Source organism: Lagopus leucura, unplaced genomic scaffold (assembly GCF_019238085.1).
Source record: "Lagopus leucura isolate 7727_CA_CO unplaced genomic scaffold, USGS_WTPT01 Super-Scaffold_100009, whole genome shotgun sequence".
Lineage (NCBI taxonomy): Eukaryota > Metazoa > Chordata > Aves > Galliformes > Phasianidae > Lagopus > Lagopus leucura.
This window is the reverse complement of record NW_024962266.1, coordinates 16,695,717-16,714,589: the sequence shown is the minus strand read 5'-3', so window position 1 is coordinate 16,714,589 and position 18,873 is coordinate 16,695,717. Positions and strand designations below refer to the sequence as shown.

Genomic DNA, 18,873 nt, shown 5'->3' with positions numbered 1-18,873 from the left:
TTAACCTCTTCCCTTCCCCTCCCCACAACACTCTTATATTATGATAATCAGCAGGATCTCATAAGTACACCTCATAAAGAAGTCGACTGTTTGCAATAAAGTGACTTGGCTGCTTAAAGTAGGTGGCGGGGTATAGTGTCTGAAATACTTGGGCTGGAGGGAAGACTCCCTTGCTTTTTTCTCTCCCTTTCTCTTTGTCTTTCTTTCCCTCTATTTCTCTCACCCTTGGGTAAATTCTTGTTAATAAAGTGTCATCTTGCCTGGCTTCCAGAACCCTCTCCATAGCATGCCATGGTTACAGGGTTTCCTGGTCTGTTTCATTCATTGCTTTGGTTGTGTTTTGTTTTATATGCTCCTAATTGCTTTCTCTATATACCTGATGATTTGTTTTGTTCCTTTATTTTTAATCGAGGCACCTCCTTTTTCAGCCTCACCACTTCTTAAAGTTCTAAACAAGTCGATGTGATTTTTTTTGGACTGAAATGACCTAGCACACTACTGCACACCAGTTAAAAGCTCTGGAACGTTAATGTGTACTCACTAAAAGTCTAAGATGAAAATGCAAGAGTAGCTCTACATTTTCAGCTGTCTGTGTATGCCATTGAGCCTTGATCTGTACTAGTGAAAGCTGTTCCCATCCACTTTCCAAACTGGTACAGCAAGAACATGGTAACTTTAAGAAAAGTGGATGATAACGGGTGATAATTGCATTAATTATAACATACGGTATTATCTAGTGCCAATTAAATTGATTTTTTTTCTTCCTGACACAGTCATTATGATTTACCTACTTTTTTCTTTTTTATTTTTTTCTTTTTTTGGATTATGAGACAGTTTTAATTTGACATAATTCTTGTCTTACTTCTCTCTGTGACTGTTAGTTTTTGTTTGCCCGGGAACGTTGAAAGCAATTGTGGACTCACCGTATTTATATGAAGCTGAACAAAAAGCAGGTGCTTGGTGCAAAGATCCTCTTCAGGCTGCAGATAAAATATACTTCATGCCATGGACTCCGTATCGCACTGATACTTTGATAGAATATGCTTCTTTGGAGGACTTCCAAAATGGACGCCAGCAGACAACGTATAAACTCCCAAATCGAGTGGATGGTACTGGATTTGTAGTATATGATGGCGCTGTATTTTTTAACAAGGAAAGAACTAGGAACATAGTAAAATTTGACTTAAGGACTAGAATTAAGAGTGGAGAGGCCATAATCAATTATGCTAATTACCATGATACTTCCCCATACCGATGGGGAGGAAAGACTGACATTGACTTGGCAGTTGATGAAAATGGCTTATGGGTAATTTATGCTACGGAGCAGAACAACGGGATGATAGTAATTAGCCAGCTGAACCCCTACACCCTACGTTTTGAAGCAACATGGGAGACAACATACGACAAACGGGCAGCATCCAATGCATTTATGATATGTGGTGTCTTGTATGTTGTCCGGTCCGTGTATCAGGACAATGAGAGCGAGACGGGCAGGAACTCCATCGATTACATCTATAACACCAGGTTGAGCAGAGGAGAGCACGTGGATATTCCTTTCCCTAACCAGTACCAGTACATTGCTGCAGTGGATTACAACCCCAGAGACAACCAGCTCTATGTGTGGAATAACAACTTCATTCTCCGATATTCTTTGGAATTTGGCCCACCTGATCCTGCCCAAGGTAAGAGTTTGATTTTTCTGACTTTCTTATTCTCATTGTGCATGTATTCGGACAACTATTTCAGATCTCTTTAGTCTTAGACTTAGCTTTTAGCAGAAATGCAAAGAGGATTGGTCTTTGCACAGCTGAGCAGTGCAGTGTTACATTGGTGCAAGGAAAATTTACAGTACTTGTAAAGAGAGAGAATTATTTCATTTAATTTTATTTGGCTTGTGGTTTTTTTTTTGTTTGTTTGTTTTTTTGTAAAACTGTTTAGCTTTTCTATGTTTTAGAATTACTTACTTTATACCATTAGTTTGACTTTCTATAGATAAAATAAGTTTGAGTTCATTCACACTGAGCTCAGAGCCTGTTCCCTTTGGTTCTGTTACCTGCCTTCTGAATTGATTACACCACATATGCAGACCTTTTAACTTCTTGGTGCCAGCAGCTGAAGAGCAATGTTTATTGGGAAGTCCCAGAGGATACGTATGGGGTTAATGTGCAATAGCAAGCATAAATACTTTTCTGGAGACCTATTTTCATGGTTACTAATGTTAGTTTAGGCAGGATTATCCAACATCTTTTTTGCTGATTTCTCAATAAGCTCATTATAGCTTCAGCTCCATTGGATTTAGAACAGTTATCTAAAAAGAAGACACTAACTCCAAGAAGAGGGAAGAAAAATGGAGATCTTTAGGTCTCAGCTATTTTTAAGAATGACGTGAAAAGGCACAGCCACAAATAAACACTTATGGGAGAGAGTATCAAAACAAATGGTCTGGAGCAGCAGAAGGTGTATGTATCAACGGACAAGGTATTGATAAGCATGTTCAGCAGTAAATTTTTAAACTTTAAGAAAGTAGTAATAGTGACTTCTTCTCATGGAAAGTAACTGTTCTGTTTCAGCTCAGTTAATGTATGCACAGCAGAATAAACCATGTAGTGGAGCACCTCTCTCACAGAGATTGGTTGAGAGAGCCAGGATTGTTCAGCCTGGAGAGAAGAAGCCTCCGAGGAGACCTTCTTGTGGCTTTTCAGTACTAAAAGAGGCTTACTAGAAAGCTGGAGATGGAGTTTTTATCGAGAGTGTAGTAAGAAGACAAAGGGAAATGGCTTTGAACTAAAAGAGAGGAGATTTGATATTTGGAAGAAATTACTCATGTTGAGGCAGTGGAACAGGTTGCCAGGAGAAGCTGTGGATGCCCCATCACTGGAGGTATTCAGTGCCAGGCTTGATGGGGTTCTGTGCAGTCCAGTCTAGTGAGAAGTTTCACTGCCTGTGGCAAGGGGGTTGGAACCAGCCTTTGAGGTTACTTCCAACTCAAACCATGTTATGTTTCTGTATCAACATACATTTAAATTTTTCTATATGTAAAAATACTTAAGAAGCAGCAGAACAAGGCAGTTTAGAACTAAAGCATTAGTAATCTCCAGAGCCACATGAAGGCATTCCCAGTCTGTCCCCCCACACCTCCCCATGTATGATACTAGGCTCAGGCCAGTTCCAGTGTCTAGCTCTAAGCTCCAGCATAGGGAGCTGTTCAGAAGGCCCTGCACCCCGTTTCATTACAGAGGTTGGTGGCTGCTCTTAACAGAGACATACCCACCTATCTCATTAAAAAGCTTTCATTTTCATATGTTCTCAGGCATGTCACTTTTCATTCAGTTTAACTCAGATGAAGTTGTAGTTTAAGTTCTCAAAAGCTTTACAAGTAAGAGAAGAAAACAGAGGTGCAGGCTCTGCCGTAAATAATGTGGTAGAAGCTAATCTTTACATCATTGCATTAAGGGAAAAAGTGTTAAGGAAGAACAGGGAGAGAGAAAAAGGCTTTGTATGGTCCTTTCTTTGTGTTAGTAAACACCCAATGTGTCCAATGAAACATTTCATGATGTTTTTATTATGAGTCTCTAACATAGGATAAAGTACGCATCTCAGCCGCATCCCGTCTAATATCAAAAAGACACTTGTGCATCCACTACCACCCCCTCATGTCCTGGGGTTTCATGAGAAGAGGCTGGCATGCAAGGCAGAGGGAGAAACACATTATTGCAACCAGACCTAGATGAGAAGGGGCCCAGGGCACGCTGCGGGGTGCTTGTCTCTCTTTTAAGCTTTTTACCCGTTCATCCATGAAGATAAAAAAGGAGTATTTTTTGTGAGTGAACTGTGAGATTTTGTTTTAAATGCATCAAGACATCAGTAAATACATTTTTGATTGTGACCTTTTAAAATATAGAAACTATTTGAATATGTAATACGTATATTCACAAAAGATTTTTTCTTCCTATATAAAGCCAATAAACAATATTTTATTTCTATATGGATCTGAATGTGGCAGTTCTAAAAATGTTTCAGTTCATTTCCTCTTTTGCCTAAGCCAATTGCCTTTAGTTAAAGACTACTAAATTAAAGGAAAAATTATCTTGCTTGTCCTTGAGATGTACTGCTATAAAATGAAGATATTCCATACAGTTTATAACTCTATTTTACCTGTATTATATTCTCAGTTCCTCTTTCTTTCAGCATAATATCTATATAAATTAGAGATCAGTTCTTCTATTGTTAAGGAACTTAAAAATCTATTTGTGTAATATATAGATCATGGAATCATTAAGGTTGGAAAAAATCTCTAAGATTGATCTTGAAGTCCAGCCATCAATCCATCCTCACTATACCCACTAACCAAGTCCCTAAGAAACCACTCCTACACGTTTCTTAAACACTTCCAGGGGTAGTGAATTTGCCGCCTTCCTGGGCAGCCTGTGCCAATGTGTGACCGCTATTTCTGAGAAGAAGCTTTTCCTCTTATCTGACCTGAACCTCCCTTCATGCAACTTGAGGCCATTACTTGTATCCTATTGCTAGTTACCTGGGAGAAGAGACTAACCCCTACCTCATTATAACCTTCTTTCAAGCAGATGTATAGAGCAATAAGGTCTCCCTTGAGTCTCCTCTTCTTCAGACTAAACAAGCACAGTTCCCTCCGCTGCTCCTCATAAGACTTGTTCTCCAGACCCCTCAACAGCTTTGTTTCTCTTCTTCAGACATGCTTCAGTGCCTCAGTGTATTTCTGATAGTGAAGGGCCCAAAACTGAACAAAGTGTTTGAGGTGCGGCCTTAGATCAGATTTTCAGTACATTTGACAAAGGATGTGTAAAGGGCATTTTTGTGTTTCTTTTGTGTGCATGTGTGTTTTGGTTGACTTAGATTTCTTAATCATCCACTCAAAGACACAGGTGTTAGGATAAGATTCTTTAAGTCTCCTAGTAGGAGAACCTTCTTTTTGTGTCTTTTGCAATGGTACTTTAATACCAAGTACTTAATGGTGTCACAAGGTCAGTGGCTCAAAATTGGAAGTCATGGTCTTTTCTGTTTGAGTGGTTAACTTGGGGCCATTGTAGAAAAGTCAGCAATCTGTGTTCCTTCTGTTGCTGTGGGAGCAATAATGATACAGACACTGATTCGTTTTTTCTGTCTGTCTTGGCTATCAGTTTTTGTCTGCACCTGAACTTCCTACTATCAAGTGCTTCAAAAACAACGATCTTCTTCCTTCATAAAAGACAAATTTATCACATTTGAGTCACATTCTGAACTGCAAGATTTGTGTTTGCTCCCAGGGCCAAAACTGTGCGACTCACTTATGACTCGAAACCTGCCTTTTTTCTTTATATTGTTTCTTTAATTTTTAAATCTGCCTGTTGAAATCACAGAAATACCTCTATAATTAACCTAATGATGACTTGAACTTCGCTGCAGACCTGTAGCATTTTTTTCCTCCTGTAACTGTGCGTGTTACGTGCTCCTCATATCCTTATTTTCGTAATCCTCAGGAAGACTTCTGATTTCTAAAACCCAGCTGCTGCAGCCAAGCTACCATCTTACCCTGGAAACTGGGTCTGCTGCCTTTAGAACTCTCCCCTTAACCTCAGTCTCTGTATGTTGGTTTTTTTTTTTTTCTCTCTCCTCGTGGGAATTGTAATACATAGATGTAGAAATGGCTTTTGGAGCTACAGCTGACAAGTACCACTTAGATACTGCACAAGAGCATATTTTCTAAGGTTAAGTGTAAAAATTGTATTTAAAAGTCAAAACCTTAACTCAGAAATAATTCAGAAGTGTATCAGGACCTGCAGAGAAGCAACTACAAAAAAAAGAATATATTTTTATATTTCTGGTAAATTTAGTGTCTGTGTTCCCATACATGATTTCTAAAGGAGACATCCAAAGATCAAAAAAATCCTAGCTGGAATAGGATTTTTAAAAGGAATTTTAAGTTAAAAGATTAAGAAGATTGAAGGGAATTTTCCCCTTAAAACGTGAATGAGTATTACATTGTAAGGTTTCCTTGGGAACAAAAAGATAAATCCTTTTGTTCTGTTTCAGTGCGTTAGGGAGAGATTTCATCTACACTCATCCCAATTTGCGCAGACTGTGCAAACTGTTCAAACTGGGGTTGTCTCCCCTTTTGTACCATGATACCCATCATTAAGTTTTATTGGATCACTGCAGGAAAATAAGGATGTTGTGAGTGTTGATAGAACAGAAACTTGTCAGCTGCTATCACCGAGGGCTTGAAGTGACAGAAAGCAAGTGCAAATAAATCTTTATAGCACCAAGAATCTATGACGAAGTCATGCAGCAAATTATTAAGTAAATTAGATCTTTGCTATTTTAGTGAATCTGTTACGCTACAGATTGATTAAAGAGAGGCTGTACAAATACAGATAACCTAATGGGGACCAGATAACACATTCCTCATTCGTAGGCATTTTGTTAATTTTGTTGTGTATTTATTATAATTTTCAGGATGTACATTTATAAATGCCCATGTAAACATTTCACTTTCAACTAAATGGGATTTTGCAGCATCTGTAGAGTACTGGCCAGCATAATAGCTGGAGCATATAGGTAATTAAGTAAGTCTTAGTGACTTCTCTGGTATTCACTGAAGTGTAAAAACAGGCACATCATGGTAATCAGCAGAAAGCAGGAAAATCTGGGTTTGCCCAAATGTCTGATCCTTGTTGCTTTGCACAGCAGCCCAGTGTACGATGCCTTTTGAAAATTAAGGTGTAGAATTAGGTTTTTGAATGTTCAAATATATTGAAATTTCTGGCCTGTAAAAACATATGTTTAAATGAAAAATCCATGCAGCCAATCTAGAAAATGATTTAAGTCGCAGAGATGAAAAAGGAACTATTAGTGTTTTCAGAAACGATTAATCATCTGGGCAGCCCAGATCAATTTTGAACGTATGGGTATGGTTGTGTTTTGAGGTTTTGGTTTGTTTGTTTTAATGTAGTTAATATCTACTTACAGTAGAAACCTGTTAGCAAATAATACAAAATTGAAGAAAAAATATCTCTAAATCTATTCCTCACTGTCAGTTGGGGAAACAAAGTTACTATTCCCCCGCTGTCCTAAGCAATTGTGTTATGTTTTTTTTATAGACATCACACTGTTAAGCAGGTGTTAAGTTTTACTCCAGTGATGTCTTAATTTTTAGAAACACAGTACATATATAGCTGTTTAAATCAACTGTTAGGAACTGCATGAAACAAATGTAAGTTAATTACTCTCAAAAAGTCTCTGAATTTACTTCCTGCTGACGTTATTTTTTTTTTATCGTACAAAGACTGTCTTCAACTGATAATGTGACCTGACTATATTAAAAAAAAAAAAAAAAAAAGGAAAAAAAGGTTTGTTTCACCTTGGCACATCAATCATAGAATCATAGAGTGGCTTAGGTTGGAAGGGACCTCAAGGTTCATCAAGTTTCAAGCCCTCCTCTACAGGCTGCCAGCCGCCAGATCAAGTGCTAGATCAGATTGCCTAGGGCCCCTCCAAACTAGCCTTGAACACCTCATAGGGCAGGGCATTCACAACCTCTGCGCAACTTGTTCCAGCAATTATGGTCAAGAAGTCACGTGGCATTTTATGAAAAATCTTTAGCCTTCTGCAGACTTTCCCCAGCTGCTCAGAATGATAGCTCAGTGACCCATACAAGCAGTTTGTTCTTCCTTTTGCTTGCAGCTTGTAAATCATCAGTATCATTATCTTGTATATGTAAGCGCTCTGCAGGTGCCTGGGAGCCTGTGGGTACCATCACCCTGGGCTTCAAGCATAGGACACGTCAGATAGTGGGAGCCATCATGTGTCTTCTTGCAGCTCAGAACAATGACCTTTCAGGTTAAATTCCCCAACAGGTCATTAAAAACAAAATGATCCACCTTCTGAAATCTGGATAGATTCCTAATGATGTGTTCCTATTTTTTCAGCCTTCTTCTTCCTGGGCTTTCACACTGTCCTGAAATTTCTTGGTACATTCTTTAATATTCCGATGTCTTAATTTTCTTATTTAAATAAAAAGAAAATATCTTAGATATTGTCTCTTTTTCTTTTCTTTTCTTTTCTTTTCTTTTCTTTTCTTTTCTTTTTTTTTTTTTTTTTTTCTTTTTTTTTTTTTTTTTTTTTTTGAGAGAAAGAGAGAGACAGTTGGAGTCTTTTTCCTAAAAAAAGAGATTACAAAGAGATGCTTGGGAATTGATTTCAGTGTGTAGCATTAAGTTGCATAAAGACAGCAGAATATTATAGCTGATGGTACAGCACAAAGTATGTTCTGAAAATTGTTGCCTCACTACTTAACTCTAGAGAATAGCTTTGATTCTTACTGTGGTGTTTTTCTCCTGAGACAGAGGTATCCTAAACATTACAGGTTTGAGCAGTAATTGCAATAATGCTAATACACATTTAAGTGATTAAATACGTACCTATTAGCACAATGTGTTAGGGACTGGATAGAATTAATGGGTTGTCCCTTGCAGCATCCTGTGTCCCCTGCAGCTTCCCATTCCTTAGGACCTGATTCAGAGGCATTGCCCGACACTGCTGCAAGTGATTGCAAATGCTTTTGACAAATGTTAATTGGGAAAGGCTGGATGCATTGTAATCAAAATAAAATTACAGCAGTTTCACAAGATGTCAGGCAAACACTTGCAGAACAGATTCAGAGATTTCAGTAGGTTTCATAGTAGCTGGCTGGGCCACAAATACAGCACAATTACACAGACTGTCGTCAGACAGCTGGGAATTGGGCTGAAGAGAAGACAGCCGCTGAAGAAGTTTGTCATTTGTGAGTAAGAAAGAGATAAAAAAACATTTCTCTTTATATGGTTTTTAAAAATAGATGTCAGTGTTCAAAATCTATACTCTAAATTCATATAAAAATTAAAAGATTCTTTCCAACTCAAGGCATTCTATGATTCTATGATAGTTGAGTCTCCTGAAATATTATAAATGAAGTATGGTTTAAATATCTTCCAAACAAGTGAAAGTTAATCTTATTCCATATGCAAACTTAAAAAAAAAAATAAATTTGGTGACAGAAAGCTTAGCAGAACTTCTTTTAATTTTGCTAGTGAACTTATTTAGAGAACATGATAAAAAACATAATCGTCCATGCCTCAGAGGTCAGGGATCTAGCTGCAACAGAACCCAGCTACAACAAAAAAGTCACCTTCTTCAGTTAAGTTAATCCTAAAATTAGTTTCATTTATTTCTGTATTGGTTAGGATATAAAAAATAGTTGATTTGAGCATATTTAATCTCAGAACAAGGATTTGTGGTTGCCTGTAAAGCACTGTGAACACTAATGAAGATTTCGAAATAATTAATGGTGACTGTTTCAGTTACATTACTTGCATTTTTTCAGCTGTTGCTCCATATACATTTCAAGGTGATGAACAGAAATTACGGACTGTTATCTTCACAAGCATTAAGGAGTGCTATCTCTGCAAAGCCTCACAAAATGAGCCAGGCCCACTGCACCTCCCAGCCCCAGTAGTGCCAGGGAGTGAGCAGTTCTATGTTTCGGTCAGAAATGATTTGGCCCAAACCTATCTGCAAGTGGCATGAAAGACTGCACGAGGTGCTTGCCACCTGGCTTTGCATGAGACATGGCTTCATACCTGCTTTATCAACAAAGGATGTTAGAGCCCGCAATGTTCAAACACCAGAACACCACGTCCGTGCTATGCGTTTGTTCTGCTTGAAGCTAATCAGGCATGCTGCAGCTCTTTCACGCAGAATGACTGCCGGGTAGGAAGATGTAATCGGAATTATTTCCCTGGAAGGTGTGTAGTGGGTGACTTGAAGTTTTTGGATCTGTTTTTAAAATGTGCCTGTTAGTTACAGCCCACTACCTTTGTTTTTAAAGCTGAACTGTACTGTGTATGGCTCTATCTGTCGAGTTCTTTCTTCTGTGGAAGCAGCTAAGTAATCTTTATTTGCTTTGAGCATGTTTGTTTTGTACTGATAACTCCCTAGGACTGCCTTTCCGCCTTTAGAAATGTAACTACCAATTTTTTTTACAGAAGAAAGTGTTTAGAGAATGTGTTGAAACTTCATGCTGGTATGAGTTGGGAGGAAAAAAATTCGTAAGCACTCAGGATAGCAATAACAAAAGAGTAATGTTAAGGTTAAAAAAAAGAGACACCAGAGAATCCATTAAAACTACACAAATAACTTTTTTAAAAATAATTCTGAAATCATTCACTTTTTTATTACTCTTATTTTCTCTGTGCAGTGCCTACTACAGCAGTGACAATAACTTCTTCAGCAGAGCTATACAAAACCACAGCGTCAACCACTAGCACTACATCACAGAAAGGTCCAGTAAGCACAACATTAGCTGGAGGAACAAAAGAAGGAAGCAGAGGACCCAAGCCACCGCCACCCGTTTCTACAACCAAAATTCCCCCTGTGACGAGTTTTTTCCCTTTGCCAGAAAGATTCTGTGAACCGACTGAGGCGAGGGGGATTAGTTGGCCTCAGACACAAAGAGGAATGATGGTTGAACGGCCTTGCCCCAAAGGAACACGAGGTATTGCCTTTAAAAATATATCATGATTCCAAGCAGACATTTCAAAGGCACTGTGCCACTCTCTCATGGTGATTTTTCATAAATCTCAGCCTGTCATACAATTTTTTTTGTCGCTGTATCTACAGGCAATGGTCAGGTTCTAATCTACAAACTGCATTTGAGTGTAGATTCAGAATTACTTTGCATGTATGCTTTGAGAATCCAGGTCAAATTTTAGGTCTTTACTTGAGGACTGTTATGAAATATACTTACAGCTGCCTTTCTCATTATGAGCTCCCCTTTGGATGAGCTCCAGGAAAATCAAGGGCTTTTTGTTTGTTTGCAGAAACCGTCTGGTACTTTTCACTTGACTTTTTTATTGCTGTTTATCATCTACCTTATTTCCTTACATTTTTGTCAATTATTGTCAACTGCTTATACTAGTGGCATTCAGGATTCAACACTGCTAAGGAGCACATTGTTGCTGATTTCCTGAATGCATGCAGAAAAATGGTTTCAATTTCACTGTAGTTTTCCCCATCTGTTGTAGGAACTGCCTCGTATCTCTGTGTGGTTTTAACGGGAACATGGAACCCCAAAGGCCCCGATCTTAGCAACTGCACCTCACACTGGGTAAATCAGCTGGCTCAGAAGGTTGGTTGAAACCTTTTAATCTGGTGTTCGCTCATTACTAAAGATTTTAACTGCAAGCATTAATAATTGAGCTTGTTGAAGCTGTCCCGATTACTATGTGTTCTTTTGAAAAGGAGTTGCATGTACTTTGTGTGTAAAGCGTTTAAGAAAAGCGTGGCTCATAAGTCCAGTAAGGCACACTCGTGCTCAGTTATTGACTGGAGTCTGTACTTACGTGTTTTCATAGCATTTTAAAGTAAAATAGCTCTTCTAGTGTTCTTGCTTAATAAATAAAATACTATAAATCACACAGCAAAAAGTCTGGTATGCAAGTAGGTTTATTGGCTCAGGGAGAATTTTACTTGAATAAACAGATTTTTGTACAAGTGCATTAATAACAGTATGATTAGAGCACAGAGCCACTTTCTGTGTTTTCCTTCCCTACTGAGATTTACTAAGTTTATGAAAACTGGATAATTTGTTGTCAGTACCAGGCTACTTGACTTTCAAATGCCTCAAGCACTGGTGTGAACAAATAGATTTCTTACTGTCTGATAATGGCAGAAAAATAAAAGTGAGGATGAACAGAAGATCTAGCCCAAAAGTCCCAGTCTGATTTCTGGTTTTGATGACTGTTAAGAACTGCTTTTGTGTGTCACGGATCTAAGAACCTTTAATCTTCTGAGATAAAGAGAATGTTATTGGTCTCAATTAGTTGCAGATTTCAATGTATGTGCAAATGGTTATTTCACCACAACAAAGGTACGTGGGGAATTGGAATTAGGAGCCGCAAGCAGAACAAGGGACCCTGCTGAGATAATATAAATTGTCATTTCAGATCAGAAGTGGAGAAAATGCTGCTAGTCTGGCCAATGAACTGGCTAAACACACTAAAGGACCAGTCTTCGCTGGCGATGTTAGCTCATCAGTGAGGCTGATGGAGCAGCTTGTGGACATTTTGGATGCTCAGCTGCAGGAACTGCGACCCAGTGAAAAAGATTCTGCTGGAAGGAGTTATAACAAGGTAAACAACTATGTTCATCTCCGCTTGCTGGGATAACCATTGCCCTTGATTTTTTTTTATCCTTTCAGAAATATTAATCTATACTTTGTTCCTGCGTGTATATAGTTCTGCAATAAACATGTAAAACAACAGTAGATACACAGCGGAAAGTTGCAATTACCTTCTTTTTAGGGCATAAGATAAAATTCACAGTAGAATAAAATTCACTGGTCCTCAAAGACAGCTGTATGTCCTTTATTAAAATCTTGTATGCATTATAAATAATGTAGGTAAATGGCCACTAGCTTACAGAAATCCTCAACCAAAGCGGTATTTTTATTCAGTGAAGATTTTATCCCTGAGCAATCAGTGGGATTCAGCATGGTTGCACAGTTTTGCTTTAATCTGAATTACTGCAAAATAATAGCATTTTCTTAGACCTTTTAAGATGCCAGCATCACTTACAGTTGATCATATCTCCTAGGATGATCTAAACCACAAAGACATAGTTTTTTGTTTTTGTTTTTTTCTTTCTGGAATAGTATTGAGAGAAACATTTCAGAGAAAAATTATGTTGTTGTGTTTTAGGTACAAATCACAAAAGCGTTACCGTTCCAGTTTTTCTCATAAGAAATGCTATATTTCATAGCCTCTTCCTTTCCTCAGCTCAGTCAACAAACTACAAATAAAACATTTTCAGCCTGCTTTAAAGAGAGCTCCGTGTACTCCTCTGTTGACTGGGCAATAGTTTTATTTACAATCTCTAGCTACACTTAGAAGAGTTTTCCCTTGGATAGATAAAGTGTCTATGCAAGGATTTTCTCCTTTGACCTTTTCACACAAATCCCACTGCTGGGACAAAGATCCCTGGGCACCTTTATAATGGTTGGGAAAAAGGTTTCCTGTTTGATGTTTTTCTGTAGTCATCACTGAACAAAAACTGAATTAACGTCCAAACTCTTCACAGTTCGAATTACGGATTTGAAACACCAGACTAAATTTTGGGTATTTCTGAAGCTTTCCAGAATGTGTCTAACTTCTGATTTTCTTTTCTCTTACTAAAAAGCTCCAAAAACGAGAGAAGACATGCAGGGCTTACCTTAAGGTATCTCTCATGTGCTGTCACCCTGCTTTCTCCCTGCTTCAGCAACCTGCCACGCTTTATCATCTTGCTGCATGATCCTATGTATTTCAGTCTTTGATAAATGTGTATTGTGCCCCATATCAACTGTACAAATGTTGGCTTTGCACAGGTATAACACTCAGAAGAAAAAAAATAAAAATCAAAGTTTATACCTCTCTAACCTCAACTTGTTCCAAAGCAGAAACAGTTATTACCTGAATTGGAAGTAACGTCTCTCTCATAATATGACTTTGGGTAGACGAAAAAGCTGGGAAATGAACAGAAGTGACTTCAGCTTATAGCGTTTTATATCAAAGACTGCTTAGAATTAATTTGCTTGCATGAAGTGTACATTATATAGCCTGCTTTGTTCTTTGTGTATTCTTATACCTAGTAGAATTACTCCATCTTACAGTTTTGAGAGTTGTTACAAAGGCCAATTTCAATGATTTCAGGATAAAATATAAATACAAACTTTTCTCTAGCTTTACTAGTAAAATATGTATCATGTGTCCCATTACTCAGGCTACATGGAAGGTGCATAACACATTGCTATCTGATTTTCTGTTTCTTTTATCTCTGGTAGAATGGTTGCCCATAGTGGCCAGCTCCTGCTCTGTGATACAATGCCAGTAATTCTACCTCACACCTGTGATAAGGAGAAAAATATGTCCTAGAATAGATTGTGTCTGTGCTTCTGAAAGATTTTATTGCACATTTTTTCAAAGTTTCTTTTAAAATATGGTTTTTACTTGTACCTTCTGTGATAAAATGTAAGAACAATTTTTAAAAAGAACTTTGAAATACTTTGCAACATAATAAATTCAAACTCTTACTGGAGGGACACTTCTCTGTATTAGATGGTCTGTCTTTTATCCTACTGCTTAGAAAATGGGATAAGAGATGTCCAGTTACAGCAAAAATTTGACAAAAAGAGACAAAGATCTGGAGAGAAATGCACTTCTTAAATAATAAATGTAATAGGATTTTATCAGAAAGTAATTTTGAATAGGAAAAGGAAACCCAGCAGACATTGAGCAGACTGAATTTTCATACTTTGTTTTCAATAATAAACATTAACATGAGTAGAGCAATAATTGGCTTGCTTGGACAGCTGTGTCAGAGGGGTTCCACCTCCCTGATTGTCTTTGAGTGGAGAGAATGCCTCAGAAGTATTATTGGACAGGTGATCATTTACCACAGGAAAAATGCAGAGCTAGCTTGTCCCATAATAAATAAAAAATGCTTCATATTAATGAATGCATACCATCAGCACTATATAGAGATACATAAGAAACCGTAGCACAACCTTAATTTTCGACTGGTGTCATTTTCTGTAAGTCTCAGATGGGCTTCTCTGCTTAGATAAGACTAATAACCCTCTTGAAATTACAAATCAAAAGCTGACTTACACTATGCAAATGAAGCAAGTTCCCACTTTGTGACAGAGAATTCATTTGTACCTCAGATTAGAGGCTCCAATCTGTATTTCTTGGTGACTAATGAATCTGGCCTCTGCAGACCAATTTCTGTTCCACTCTAGTTAATGGCTGCAGCAGTATCAGTGTGAGCGTTTTGACTATTCTGTCTCCCGTTAGAGAAAGAAAAAAGGCTTTAATGTCACTTCGAAGTATCTTCCACCTGCCAGGAAGGTCGTAGTGGTTCACAACACAGACAGAAAGAGGATATTAAAATGGATTAGGCTAATTAATCTTGCTCTGACAAAAACCTTGACCAACTTTTCCTATTCTGATTTGCACAATGCAGTATTCCTGACCAACATCTTCCTGTTTGTACACTACATTCTGTTTCCATTCCTGATGCTTTTAAATTGATCAAACAAATTATACATAGGCTTAATGACACATTATGAGTAGGCAAATGGGACAGAGTAAACAGGGTGTTTCAGCAATGCATGGCGTACTCAGTGCACAGCAAACTCAATGCACAGCTACATTATGCATTAATGTAAGTGCCTGCCTTCAATTGATTAACTGATTACTGTGATTGATTGGATTATTTTGTAAAAATAATGTAATCATGTCTCTGAATTCATCTTCTTCCTTATTTACTGTTACTTTATATGCAGCTTAATGAACCTTAAAACATAATGATAGAGTTGTTACAAGAAGAACTTAAAATGGCAGCTTTATTCAGCTTTTCAGTTTTGCCTTCACTGATAACAGGGACAGTCAGTGGACATCTTGTTTGCTCTATTGATTTCCTTTTTTAACTGACCTTTGTGCAGGAATGGGAGTTAGTAATTTTTTTTTTAAGTGTCTATGAACAGGTACAGGAACAGGAGGGGGAGTGAGAGTAGCCCAGACTAATTTATATCCACTGAGTCAGCTTCATTTCATGCCTCCTGTAATAAAGAAGGCAGTTTGTCATAGACAAGTAGTTTATAGCACAGTGGCTGCATGAGTTGTGCTAAGTTTTCAGAAGAGTATTATTGCCATTTTAGCCTAAACTGCAGAATGCCAATTTTGGCATTAGTATTTTTAAATAGAATTTGTATATTTTGACATTAACTTTAAGATGAAAGCTTCAGGCAAAATTTCTGGCATTTATTTTTACATTTTTTCAGCACATTAATATGACTGTCTTTATATCTGATACGAGACAAGTCAAATCTGCATGTTTAACACTTAGAGACCACACAATGCTAGTGGCTAACTGCACTTCTATTAATGCTAATCCAGCAAGGGAATGGAAAATATTTTTATGTTGAAATAGTTTTCTAGTGCCATTAAATCACAGTAAATCATTCTGACAGTTAAGTATTATAATTGTCACCAGATAATGCTGAAAATTTTCCCCAGCTGCCTAAAGCAATCAGACCTAATGATAGTTTTCTAATGAATGCAGGCAATTGTTGACACAGTGGACAACCTGCTCAGGCCTGAAGCTCTGGAGTCCTGGAAAGACATGAATTCTTCGGAACAAGCCCATGCAGCCACAATGCTACTTGATACATTAGAAGAAGGGGCTTTTGTCTTGGCTGATAATCTCTTAGAACCAACCAGAGTCTCAATGCCCACAGAAAATATCGGTAAGTGAATTTCTTTTCAAGTACTAATTAAAGTGCTGTGAATTGCTTTTACACAAAAAACAAGAACAATTATTCTTTGAAAGCTGAGCTGTGCAACATTTGGTAGAAAGCTGTACTTTACCTGCCTGTGTAGGAAAAGTTATTCCTAAGTAGAGGTGAAATGCTATTGTTTAGTTCTGCAAAATTAGCATTCTTCTTCAGTATCCTCAATACAGTGTAGAATAGAAAGTACTTGATGTTGTGAAGTTAATTTACCACTGAAAAATCATTAGCAGAGCCTATGGATATGAAGAATGCTTAAACGGCAAAGTATGGATTTTTTGAGGTAACTGTTTTCTGTAGGGCTGTGGAAATGCTTTTCTATTTTATATAATCTGTCCTTAATGAATTTAAATTACATTTTACGATGCACTCTGCCAGTTAAATATTTTAGGCACTCAGAACATAGGCAAAATGTTTATATTAAACATGACTGCCTTCAGGTAAAAATGTGTTCAGTGGACTACATCTCCCATAATGCAGAATAGCTATGCTCCAGAGACTACAAAATAGCTGAAGATAGTTGGAGCATAATTTAGAATTTAAGTGGTGACAGAGAAATGAAAGGATTTGGTATTAGAGATGTGCAAATATTGGTACAGGGGATGTGTTAAAGCAAAAATAATTGCTATGCATAAAATTAAAATTCCTTCATCGTATTACAAAGATGAATGTAGTTTCAGCGTAAGAGTAAGCTGAAAGTCTTCTAATTTAAAAGTTACCAAAATGGAGACTTGGAGTAGTCTGCAGAAATTAGACTTTCCACATTTCAGTATCTGCATATTAACTGTGTAAGATGTTTCTACCTAAGTTTATATTTAAGAAGGAAGATACTAGGAAAGAAATGGGAGGTGTTACAGCTTATCTTAGGAAGCGATGTTCAAACAGTCTACTGAGCTCCATGGAACAGTGTGTACATGCTAAGTGAGATGTCTGACTATATGTAAAGGTGCATTTGTCTTAGAAATGAAATACATCGTAGGGAAAAAAGCAAATAACATTTTTCAACTACCAAGTCCAAGTATACTTTCTTATACAAATGAGAGGAAATAAGTAGTTAATTTTGGACTGCATTCTCAGACACTGTTCTGCAATTCTACCTATAAACCTTCAGAAACAACTTTGATAACAGGCTGTAGCACATACATTGTGTGATAGTTAAACCAGTTTAATGTACCACTGATATTTGATACCAAATTGACCACTCTAGCTTATATGTTTTACATATCCAAGGGAATCCAATCTTTAATGTTAATCCCATGAAAGCTCCCCAGTATGCAGTATGATATAAAATTAGAACTGGCTAAGTGGTACCTTAAGTTTTCAGTTTAAATACTATTTTAACATTACTATTTTATTTATCAACCATTCTACAGAATTAGATATGGGGGGGAAAAAAGCAAAATGGTATGAATATTGTTTAACTAAATACACAGCATAAGTGTACTTAGGCATTTATTTGCTGACTTTTAAAACCTCTTTAAATCAATACTTGAAGCTCTAAATCTGCCGGCTGTGGTTGCTACATAGGCACTAGGAGCTTCAAAATTAATGTTTCTGTGCAATACGTATGTTTGCAGTATTTTTAAATGGATTTTTTAGGCCCACACATTAAAGCAAGGTTTGATGTCATTATTTTCTCTATTAAAGTGCTGTCATTTTCTTTAAACTTTAATTAAACCTAGTGCATACTACTAAAGTAACTGTGTAATTGAAACATTGCAATACAAATCTCTTTTGATGGCAAATGAGACCAGCAGTGTGATAAAACTGAATATTGATTGGGGAAAAACAATTGTCATCTGGCATATTGTAATCTGGCCAAAAGATGCTTTCTACATCCTTCTTTTTAACACTTTTTTTTTTTTCCCCTTGAATCTGCTTAGTTTTGGATGTTGCAGTGCTCATTACTGAGGGCCAGGTGCAGGACTTGAAATTTCCTCAGGGCAGTAAAGGAGGCAACTCAATTCAGCTCTCTGCAAGCACTGTGAAACAAAACAGCAGAAATGGTGAGTCCTGAGCACATAGCATCAAAACTCCATTAAATTCAATACATTACCTTTCCTAGTTAAGAAACGAACACACACAACAAAACTGTTCTGTGTCTTTTTCTCAAATATAATAGGTACCTAGGCATTTTTCTTCAAATCTGTAGCCTGAAAATGCCTCTGTGTTTTCTGATATTTTCCATTCATTACAGTACAGACTACAGCTTTCCTGTATGTTTCTGTGGCACAATTATGGGATTTCTTTTCTTTTGTAGGGCTAGCAAAGCTGGTTTTCATCATTTACAAAAGTCTGGGGCGTTTTCTTAGCACGGAAAATGCAACCATAAAGCTGGGCAGTGATTTTGCTGGTAGAAACAGTACAATTGCAGTCAACTCCCACGTCATTGCAGCCTCTATCAACAAGGAGTCTAGCCGAGTGTACCTGACTGATCCTGTGTATTTTACTCTGGAACACATTGATGTGAGTTATGCTAATGAATTAATGGGAGG

At 37.4% G+C, this 18,873-nt stretch overlaps 1 protein-coding gene across 11 annotated transcripts in view; it reads left to right on the top strand.

Moving 5' to 3' along the window:
• The window catches only part of ADGRL2 (adhesion G protein-coupled receptor L2), a 155,874-nt gene that overhangs the window by 107,577 nt on the left and 29,424 nt on the right, over positions 1-18,873 (top strand). For 9 of the 11 annotated variants that reach the window (XM_042873911.1, XM_042873921.1, XM_042873914.1 and 6 more), the window contains 8 exons: positions 882-1,682; positions 10,250-10,546; positions 11,076-11,179; positions 11,997-12,182; positions 13,228-13,266; positions 16,153-16,336; positions 18,262-18,384; positions 18,639-18,844. In XM_042873911.1, the coding sequence (XP_042729845.1) occupies positions 882-1,682; positions 10,250-10,546; positions 11,076-11,179; positions 11,997-12,182; positions 13,228-13,266; positions 16,153-16,336; positions 18,262-18,384; positions 18,639-18,844 (1,940 nt within the window). The remainder of the gene's footprint in view (positions 1-881; positions 1,683-10,249; positions 10,547-11,075; positions 11,180-11,996; positions 12,183-13,227; positions 13,267-16,152; positions 16,337-18,261; positions 18,385-18,638; positions 18,845-18,873) is intronic. The other 2 variants (XM_042873915.1, XM_042873920.1) reach the window with 1 other exon arrangement.